The sequence below is a fragment of the Pipra filicauda genome, unplaced genomic scaffold (assembly GCF_003945595.2).
Source record: "Pipra filicauda isolate LSUMZ 115617 unplaced genomic scaffold, ASM394559v2 scaffold472_size498715_pilon, whole genome shotgun sequence".
Lineage (NCBI taxonomy): Eukaryota > Metazoa > Chordata > Aves > Passeriformes > Pipridae > Pipra > Pipra filicauda.
The window spans coordinates 286,001-296,536 of NW_024104612.1; the positions used below are offsets into that span (position 1 = coordinate 286,001).

The window sequence follows — 10,536 nt, forward strand, 5'->3', positions numbered from 1 at the left end:
GGCTCAATATCTTCTCTACATTATGTCCCCCCAAACTGCCCCAATATTGCAAGGGAGGCCGCCCCAGGGCAGAGCAGAGCGGGACAATCCCCTCCCTGGCCCGGCCGACGATACTGGGCCTGATACTGGTCCTGGCCCCCCAGGACATGTCTGGCAGTGCCCCTGTCCCTGGGCCAAATCCTGGCAGGAATGCCCACACCAGCCCTTGGCCCTCACACCCCAGCAGGACATAGGCCATACCACCGCCCACCTCCATGAGCAGGGTACAGCCTGTTGTCAGCAGGCAAAAAGGGTCAATACACACCCACAGGTGCTGTCTAATCCCGTCTCTATTTTAGATTTCCTTTTGATTATTTAATTTTGTAAATAAAAAGTTAGACACCTTGTTTCATATACATTTTTTTCCCCTCGGATTGTTTTCAACAGCCGCTAGAAGATCCCCACTGAGGCCGGTGCCGCGGCAGCCTGCGCGTGTCACAGCAGAGGGTGTGATGTCTCTCTCAAATGCTTCAAACTGTGGACATTATAATTTCTGCTGACATTGGCAGCTGATGTTAGAAATTCTCCAAGGCTGCCAGTGATTCCAGCAGGGCTCTAAAATGCTGGGAAAGCACTTCCAAATGTTGCTGTTAAAGGTTATAAAACGGTACTGGAAAAATCAGCACACTTCTGCCAATCCTGACCAGACTCCTATCTGCCGTACAACCTCCATCCTTGCAGAGACTTAGCTATTGTCTAAGTCCTCTCCTCACCACAAAAACCATCTCATTGGTTTGAGCCTTGTCAGAGGTTGTCTAAGACTTATCTCAAGGCTTATTCTGCCCATAGTAGGTTCAAAATCAGCATCAGTCCTCACATGCAAGTGTCCAAGTGTCAGGAAAAGAGCTGACAGTCAAGTATTGGAGAAGGTAGTAATGAGCACTGAATAATGAGCTATCACAACTGTCTTGAAAGGCCAGAATCCCACTGCAGTCCTCCTCTCCCTCAGTTCCTGAGCTGGACTGGGGGCTCGTGAGCCCATGACCACCAGTTTGGATGCATCCCCTAAAGCAAAAGCTTCCAGTCCATGGCCTGAGGAATGCACAGACCCATCAGGGGATGCAAAGGCCCTACTTCATATGGCTGGCACAGAGCCTGCAGGACCCATCCAGCCAGAGCCAGGGGTGAAAGGAGCATTGCTTTCTGAGGCAGGATACTGTCCATGTCTCCAGCGCTGTGGACTCAATGCCCATACAGGGAAAAGGCACAAAGGACCAGCAATGCCTTGGTTTTCCTGGTTTTGATCTCTGCCCTGAGGATTCAGTCCCACAACAGCACCGAGTCGGTGAGCTGTGACAGCCCTGCTCTGAGGACACACCATAGAAGGGCTGTCGGGAGACCCAAATGTGATCCTCAGCTTCTGCTGACACAACAGGAAGCTTGTCATGGGAAGAGCTGCGAGCTGAGCTGGTGGAAGATGATGTCTAACAAGCCATGGCTGCCCAGGAGCAAGGCAAAGAGCAGGCAGAGGAATGGGAATGGCTTGAGCCTGCCTTGGGCATGGGGCAGGTTAGTGTGTGCTGTATAAACAGTGCAAAGGCTGGAACAGCTCCTCACTGCTGTCAGATGGTGACAGGAGCACCTGTCTAGGGGCAGGACAGCTGTGCAGTCCCTCAGGCCACTCCAGGAGTGGAATTCCCTGCCAGCACAGAGCTGCCTGCTTTCCCCATGCCACCAACTGAGCACCAACAAATTCGTGGCAGGCATGGCTGTAACTGGAAGCTGGAAAACGCAGCTCTTTGGTATGAGGCTCCTTTAAGGGAGTTGCAGGAAGGAATTGGGATTAAAAAAAAAAAGAGGGAGGAGTGGGGTGGTTACCAGAGCTGCTAACCACAGTGCCAGGGAGCCTCGGAGGGCACTGGGACAGCCCAGTGTCACATGCCTGACGCATCCTGTCTCCAGACCTCCTGGCCGGCGATGTACGTGGCTTGCACATACAGGCTGTCGTTCAGCATCAGGAAATCTGTGTTGGACAAGAGGGAAAGGAAGCAGCTGTCAGAGGAATGGAGCTGCTAGAGCTGGCTGGGGAGAGCTGAGCTCAGTAGGGAACAGCCTCTCCCCACCCCAGACACAGCAGTAGGAGGGCAGTGTGGTGCCACCCTGGCTATGGCAGCTCTGCTCCATGCTTGGCTGAGGCATGGGGGGCACTCCAAAGGGTTTCCCAAACCAAGCATACAAGGGGATAACCACTGGAATAAAAGCCCAGAGCAAATCCCAGGAAGAGCGAGTCTCCCTGCAGCTCCCAGTGAAACAGGGGATGAAGATGTGCAGCAGCCTCTGCTTTGCTCCAGCGCTCAGGAGCCCTGACACCATTGTCCCCATACCAACATCTCCTGTCCCCATAACAGTACCTCCTGTCTCCATGCCAATAACTCCTGTCCCCATACCAATACCTCCTATCCCCATACCAGTACCTGCATCGGAGTCATAATTCAGTGTCCCCTTGTTGTGTTCAATCCCCAGGAGCTGGGCAGGATGCAGAGATGCTGCCTCCAACGCCGTCTCTACGGAGCATCCTTGCACAGAGAGTTGGGGAGATGGTTAGGGCAGCCACAGCCCCACTGCCAGAGCAACCCAAAGTTCCCTGGCCAAGGCAACTGTCAGCTGGGCACACCCTCACCACAGCCAGATGAAGCTGGGAAGGGAAATATCCCTACAGGAGATAGCAGGAACAGAAGAACTGAACACCAAGGGTATGGGGAGGGGAAAATCATTCCACCTTTGTGAGGAAGGAGCAGGAGAGTTCACCTCTCATTAGTGCTATGGGTTAAAATGAAACCTCCCCTCAAAAAGGCGCTCATCTGAGGGCACTGATCCCAGCCCGTCTCATGTCTCAGGTGAGAGGGAATGTTCCTGGTGGAATGGACACAGCTGGCAAGAACAAGACCTCCTCCCACATCAACATAGGGAGCAACAGCTTGTGGACAAGGCTCCCTTACCTGTGGCCTCTTGGAAGTGTCGCACACACGTATCCATGGTCGCCACGCTACCACTCAGGGTCTTTGTGCCTGGGAGAGGAATAGGATGGCTCTGAGCAGCTCCCACAGCTCACAGCAACAAGAAGGGGGGCAGTAGGGAAGCATAACGGGACCAGAAGGGCAGAAATCATGGGTGGCAGGAGGGGCAAGCTGAAGGGCCCACAGCCACTGCTGCCAAGGGACAGACTGAGGCAAGGGAGAGGTGCTGGCAGGGCAGGGAGAGGTACTGGGGTGTCACCCTCCAGCTCCACCACCAGACCAGCTGTACTGGGTGAAACCAGCTCACAACGCAGGTTCCTGCTGCCAGAGGTGAATGGATCCTTCTCTGAAATACCAGTCTCTAACTGCTTGGGTACTTGAAACTTAGGGAATTTAGGTAGCAAGAAATGGTAGTGATGTAATAAAGAAAAGGGACAATAAATATCTCTTCAGATTTCTCTGTCCTTTCTGACCCTCTGCATACATGACACTAGGCAGTGAGGCTTTCAATGGTGTTGCAGACAGCTACAAATGGACAGATTCCTCCCCACTTCACAGAGGTAGGGCACTTCCCCTCCTTACCAGGTACCTCGTTCTCCCCAGGGCCAAGTCACTGCAGATCCACCAGGCACCAAAACCTGAGAGGCTGGCACAAGCACTGCCTCACACTGGCAGGGCCAGCCAGCTGTGCTGAGCTCCCCAGGAATGGGCACCAGTGGCAGTGCTGTCCCCAGCTCTCCAGCAAGAGGCCCTTACCTGCGATGTAGGTGTTCAGCCCATCAATCTCCACCACCTGCTGCCCCAGCGTGTGCCGCCCCGGTGCCAGCCCCATGCCAGCAATCGCATCTGTCACCAGCACCAGGCCTGAGCAACACAAGCAAAGGGGCCCTGTCAGCTTTGCAGCTGATTTTGCTGCAGCTCTAAGCACTGTGCCCCGCTGGCCCTCCCAGAGAGGGGTCATGGTGTCTCCAGCCACATCCCACCAAAGTGCGAGGGTATCAGCACACGTGGCTGTGACCTTCCAGGCAGCGAGGGCAGCACGAGTGTCTTGTGGGAGGTGGCCCAGTGCTTGGAGGGGCTGGTGACACCGGTGTGGCTCACCTTTGGGGTGGGCTCGGTGGGCGATCCGCAGGGCGGCAGGGTTGGTGTGGATGCCATCAGAGATCATCCCGTAGAAGACCCTCCGCCCAGCAGGAATCTTGTCACTGGTCAGCAGCCCCACGATTCCAGGGTCACGGTGGTGGAACTGCCCGAGGGGAGAGACGGGACAAGCTGTGGAGCAACACCAGGACCTACTGGCTGAGACCCTTCCCCTTAGGGGATGCAGCTGCCATCTCTATCACACAGTGCCTGGGAGCTTTACCAGGCAAATCTGGGCATTGCCTTGAGTCACAGATCACAGGGTGGTTTGAGTTGGGAGGGATCCTAAAGCCCATCTTATTCCAATCCCCCTGACATGGGCAGGGACACGTTCCAGTAGACCAGGTTGCTCCAAGCCTCATCCAAACTGGCCTTGGACACTCCCAGGGATGGGGCAGCCACAGCTTCTCTGGACAACCTGTGCCAGGGCCTCACCACCCTCGCAGCCAGGAATTCCTTCCCAATATCCCATCTAATCCTGCCCTCTTGCAGTGGGAAGCCATTCCCCCCTGCCCTGTCCCTCCATCCCTTGTCCCAAGTCCCTCTCCAGCTCTCTTAGAGCCCCTTTAGGCCCTGGAAGGGGCTCTCAGGTCTCCCGGGAGCCTTCTCTTCTCCAGGTGACCCCCCCAGCTGTCCCAGCCTGGTTCCAGAGCAGAGGGGCTCCAGCCTTGGAGTATCTCTGTGGCCTCTGGACTCTCTCCAGCAGCTCCACGTCCTTCTGAAGTTGGTGCTCCATATCTGGAGGCAGCTCTGCAGGTGGGGTCTCACCTGAGGGGGCAGAGGGGCAGGATCCCCCCCTCCCCTGCTGCCCACGCTGTGGGATCAGTGCAGGACGTGGAGGGTTTCTGCATCCCAGCACACACAGACAAGGCATGTCCAGCCTCTCACCCACCAACACCCCCAAGTACTTCTCGGCAGTGACTTTAAGAATCTGCTACAGCCTCTCTTTAAGATCCAGCAGCAGAAATGTGAAGCCAGAGGTTCAGTGCCCAAACCTCAGTGCAAAGCCTGGTATGAAACCAGCTCGGGAGAACACAGATCTTTGGGAGAGAAAACCCAAAAGCAACCCTGGTAGCAGGAGAGAAAATCCAGAAGAAAGCCGGGTGCAGGGCAGGCGCCCTCGGGAGCTCACCGGCAGCATGGCGTTGAAGAGGTGCGTGATGAAGGTCGCGCCGTGCTGCACAGCCTCCTCGGCCTGGGACAGATTGGCCACCGAGTGACCTGGGAACAGACACAGCGTGTGACTCCTCTGCCCATCTCTCCATTCATTCCCCTACAGGAGTGAAGACATTCCATCATTGGACTCTGCTCTGATGCCCATCCTGGGCTGAGGTTCAGCCTCGGCATGGAAGTGTCTGGCCACGACCTGGGAGGACTGTGGGGGTGGGTGTTTCACCTGAACACCTTCACTGCTCACATCACAACTGCCACAAATGCTGCCTTGCTCACAGTGAGTTGCCTTCAGGCTGGGTTCGAGGTCCAAGGACATGCCTTTCTGCTAGCCTCAGATACTTAAAGGTTCAGTAGAGAGGTATCAGGGGAGTAGAGACAGTAGGGATTTTGCCAGGAAAGAATATGGGGATAAAACTATCCAGAAAGAAAATAGTTTCCCCAACAGGACAGTAGCTCCAGTGCTCTGTGGGTAAACCTTGCCTTTCTGGAGTTCTTTATGTGGCTGTCAGATAAGAGATGCTCTGCTGTATGAATGCCCTTCTCACCTGAGGTTTAATTGCACCCTGAATAACTTCCCCTCCCTTAAAAAAAAAAAAAGGTTTCTTCAATGATCTGAAGCAAAGAGGAGTTTGTGAAGCAAAGGAAAAGAAAAATGCAGCCAGAGTTAAGTCAGTGGCCAGCCAGATGTTGGAGGGAGAGGCTACTACAGCACTTCCAGTTGAAAAACAGAGTTATCAAACCAACAGTAACCTTTGGAAAATGATTTCTCCTGTCAAATAAGGTCTTAAGCAGTGGAACTTCAGAGTTTGAACCTTCCACATCATCAACCCTCCAAGGAAGACTTCCTTGTGTTCGAACAGCACCTTATGTTTGCTGAAGGGCTCTGCAATCGATACAAAGTTTGGCCCTTGCCATGAGACATTCACTGCATCAAGCGAGGTCCCCATTTGTGACAGTTCTGTCACCCCATACAGGCCAGATCAAAGAAAATCCCACCCTGTCCAGGCACCAAGACACTGTTAGAGCCCCCCCAGCCCCGAGAGAGGGGCTGCCAGAGCCCCCCCAGCCCTCACCCAGAGAGACGCAGACACCCCTCTTGGTGAGCTCCCGGATCACCTCACTGCTCCTCTTCATCTCAGGGGCCAGGGTGACTATCCGGACACAGTCCAGGGAGCCGTAGGTGTTCAGCAGGTCCTGGAAGGCACCTGCCTCGAAGGTGCGCAGGCAGTGCTCCGGGTGGGCCCCTTTCTTCTCCCTGCTGATGAACGGCCCTTCCAGATGGGCCCCTGTCCAAACAGGAGCAAAGAGCTGTAACCCTTCCTCTCCCCGCCAAGGACCAGGAAACCTGCTCTTTCTACTCTGCTCCAGTTGAGCTCCTGCCATTTTTCTGCAGCAAAACACCTGGCTCAGGTAACTCTGAGCTCAGCACAGTGAGAGCTGCAGTGCTGGCCCCTGGTCAAGCCAAGCCACCCCACTGCCATTGCCCCAGAGGGCCCAAAAGGGCTGGAGCAGTGTGTGTTGTGTGTACAGTGACAGGACCACAGCAAAGGCCAGGCACAGGCTGAGGGACAAGGTGGCTCTGTGCCCACCTGTGCATCCCTCCCATAGAGAGAGCTCCAGCCCCCATTTGTGCTGTCCCGCAGTAACTTCTTTCCCCTCAACAACAAACAAGATAATTGCCCATCTACAGTAGCACCAAAGAGGGACAAATCCACTTACCCAGGATACCTGCTCCGTGGCCTCCACCATTTCTTACGCTGATCTGAGGGAGAACCTAGAGAACAGGGTTTGTCAGACATGGCACCCCAGACACAGCCCCCCAGCTGGCCAAATCAGACCCAAATGTTGGGTCTGGAGGGAGATTTGTAGCTGGACCATGTGGGACCATCACAGCCCACAAAGGAAAAGCCTTCTGCAAGTCCTGCAAGAAACCCAGGGGAGAGTCCAGCTCCTCATGCCCATGGCTCTTCCACCACGGCAGCTGTCCCAGACTTGAGAGGCCCAGCCTTGGCCCTCCCACCTCCTGGTACCAACCTCAGCTCCTGATCACCCTGCAGATGGGAGAGGAGAAAGCCCCTTACCTGGTGGTACACAGATGGAGGAGAAGTCACCAGGGTGGGACAGAAGGAGGTCACTCCATGGGAGAGGATTTTCTGACTGACCAGGTCAATCCCTGATTTGAAGTCATCCGTAGCCAGGGAGAAGTCCACCCCGAAGCCTCCTGCACCACCAACAAAACAGAGGTGAAACTGCAGCTTCCCCAGAGGATGTTTCCCGCCCAGAAACATTAAAGAAACATTTTGTGTGACTGGATGGAAACACTCCATTTGTAGGGCACTGATGCAAAGGGCTCCATCAGCATTTGTGTCCTACATTCCAAGGCTCCACAAGTACAAATCCCACTATGAAGTGCTCTTCCCCACAGTACCTCAGCATTTTGCAAGCACAGCTTTTCTATTTTCATGCAGGGCAAAATGTGAGGATTCCCAGCCCAGAGGGATCTGACTTCCAACTTTAGCTGCCCTAGAATGAGCCCCTCTTTCCCTTGGGAGAGAGCTCTTGCAGGTAATGTTTGTTCCCTTGGGAAGTCTTGCTCTGTCCTCCCACATCCTGGAAAGAGTAGGGTGGGCACACTGTCAGTAAAGGGGTAGGATAAAAAAAATTGATTGACATTCAGAGGAAACTTCACTCAACCAAAGCAGATCAGTTACGTGACAGCAGCAACCATGTGCAAAATCGTTCTTTGTCCTTAGTTTGGTGACTCACACATCCCTCGAGCACCTGAAATGCACTAGGCCATGGGCAGGACACCCACAGAGGGGCTTGGAGGTCAGGGATGGAGAGATGGACAGACCCAGGACCCCCCCCGTGAGCACACGTGGCTTCCCCATACCATTGATCTGGACGTCGATGAAGCCTGGGGCGATGATGCTGCCCTTGCAGTCCAGCTGCACGTCAGCAGAGCCCTTCTCATCAAAGAAGAGTTTCTCCGGGTTGAGGATCTTCCCCTCTCGCACCCACAGGTCCTCCCTGAAGGAACAACCACACACACTGAACTCTGGTGCTGTCCGTGGAGTAGGTGGCCATGGCCCCAGTGACAGTGGCCCTGGGCAGAGGGAACCCCACTGGCACTTCCCAGTGTCTCCCAGGGCACAGCTGCTCTTCCAGCCGGGACACGGTGGGCAGCCCTCTCTGCCTGGCCTCTGGCTCTACAAAACTCACGGGAATGGGACTGCCACGGGCTGCCCCTCAAAGGTGGTGGCGATGGCAAAAGGGCCACGGGGACGGCAGGGGACGCAAAAAGAAAGGGGAGTGGAGAGCGGCCGTGCCCCACACACGGCTCATCCCCTTGGAAAGCAGGTGGAGAGGACGTGGGCTGGGGGGAGCGCAGGGTGCGAGGGAGGGCCAACAGCCGATGCGCTGGGGGACTTGGTGACGGGGGACCTGGTGACAGCCCCTCGGGCACTGCAGGTGCCAGGTCAGCCCCGCAGCCCGTCCGGGAGCTCTCGCAGCCCTGGTACCCCTGGACATCCTTGGTACCCCCGGACACCCCGGTACCCCCATACTCTCGGTACCCCCGGACACCCCTGATACCCGCAGCCGCCCCGGCACCGCCGGTACCCCGGGCTCACCTCTGGAGCCAGTGGTCCCTCAGGATGCGGCAGTTGGTGAACTGGACGATGGGCGCATCCGACACTGATTTGTTGGATGGCATCGCGGGGCAGCGGGAGCCGGGAGAAGCCGCGGCCCCGGCAGTGTCCGGCGCGCGGGGCGGGCACCGGGCGTGGCGGAGCGGGGCCAGGCCGCGGCCCCGGTGCGAGCGGCTGCCGTGGGACCGGGGAGTCGGTGAGGGGCGGAGGCAGCGGAGCCCCGCCCCGGGGGCAGGCGGCGGGTAAGCCCCCCGCCCCTGCCCGGCGCTCCGGGCCGGCGCTGTGAGGGACGAGCCCGGCGGCTCCCGGCGGGTCCCGGGGCCGGAGCAGCGCCCCCGGCCCGGGGCTGTGGGACACGGGGGGCGGGGCCTGGGCGGGTCGGGCCCCGGTCACGTGACGCGCTCAGCACGAGCCGGGATCCCCCGCCTGCCCCGCCACACGTGATCGGCCCCGCCATCATGGGGAGGGCGCCGCCATCTTGAGGAGGTCGGCGGGGGCCGGGGAGATCCCCTCGTTGTGCCGCGTCGGGGACCCCCGTCCTGAGACCCCCGTCCTGAGACATCCGTCCTGAAACACCCGTCCTGAGACCCCCGTCCTGAGACATCCGTCCTGAAACACCCGTCCTGAGACCCCCGTCCTGAGACATCCATCCTGAAACATCCGTCCTGAGACCCCCGTCTTGAGACCCCTGTCCTGAGACCTCCATCCTGAGACCCCAGTTCTGTGACCCCCCATCCTGGAGCCCACATCCTGAGACCTCCATCCTGCCATCCCTATCCTGAGACCCCAATTCTGGGACCCCCATCCTGAGACTCCTATCCTGGGACCCCCATCCTGGGACTCCCACCCTGCACACCCCAGGCCTCTGCCCTCCTTGTATCCGAGGGCAGCTGGGGAGAGGGGGTTCCACCCAGCTGATGTGGCTCCACAGGTGAATACTCCCAGGAAAGATAAATGATGGGGAATATAATTGTGCAGGAACATAACATCGCCGTCTGGCCAGGAATTGGATTTTAATTAGGTTTTGTGCTGTGCTTAGTGTTCCATGATGTCAGTGCTTGTCCACACTACAGACTGCTCTTACTGTGTCACAGGATGCCAGGAAAGGGCCCTGAAAGGGAGAGATGGGAATGATGCTGGATGAGGACAGGAAAACTATGCGCAGCATTGTTTTGGGGATCTGAGGCTAAAAATGGCATCTCTCAGGCCATGGAGATGCTTGGGGTGTTCAGCCTGGAGAAGAGAAGGCTCCCGGGAGACCTGAGAACCCCTTCCAGGGCCCAAAGGGGCTCCAGGAGAGCTGTAGAGGGACTTGGGACAAGGGATGGAGGGATAGGGCAGGGGGGAATGGCTTCCCACTGCCCGAGGGCAGGGTTAGATGGGATATTGGGAAGGAATTCCTGGCTGCGAGGGTGGTGAGGCTCTGGCACAGGTTGTCCAGAGAAGCTGTGGCTGCCCCATCCCTGGAAGTGTCCAAGGCCAGGTTGGACAGGGCTTGGAGCAACCTGGGCTAGTGGAAGGTGTCCCTGTCCATGGCAGGGGGTGGAACGAGATGAGCTTTTAATGTTTTCCTCATG

At 56.9% G+C, this 10,536-nt stretch overlaps 1 protein-coding gene across 1 annotated transcript; it reads right to left on the minus strand.

The window, feature by feature from the left end:
* Positions 1-311: 311 nt before the first annotated feature.
* On the minus strand, positions 312-9,299 carry AMDHD2 (amidohydrolase domain containing 2). The gene is made up of 11 exons (XM_027738033.2): positions 8,942-9,299; positions 8,203-8,339; positions 7,391-7,530; positions 7,029-7,083; positions 6,383-6,595; positions 5,269-5,357; positions 4,098-4,242; positions 3,753-3,860; positions 2,979-3,047; positions 2,454-2,555; positions 312-2,002 (listed from the first exon to the last, which is right to left on the minus strand). The coding sequence occupies exons 1-11, from the start codon at positions 9,022-9,024 to the stop codon at positions 1,914-1,916; spliced, it is 1,230 nt and encodes a 409-aa protein (XP_027593834.1). The 5' UTR covers positions 9,025-9,299; the 3' UTR covers positions 312-1,913.
* Positions 9,300-10,536: the final 1,237 nt, after the last annotated feature.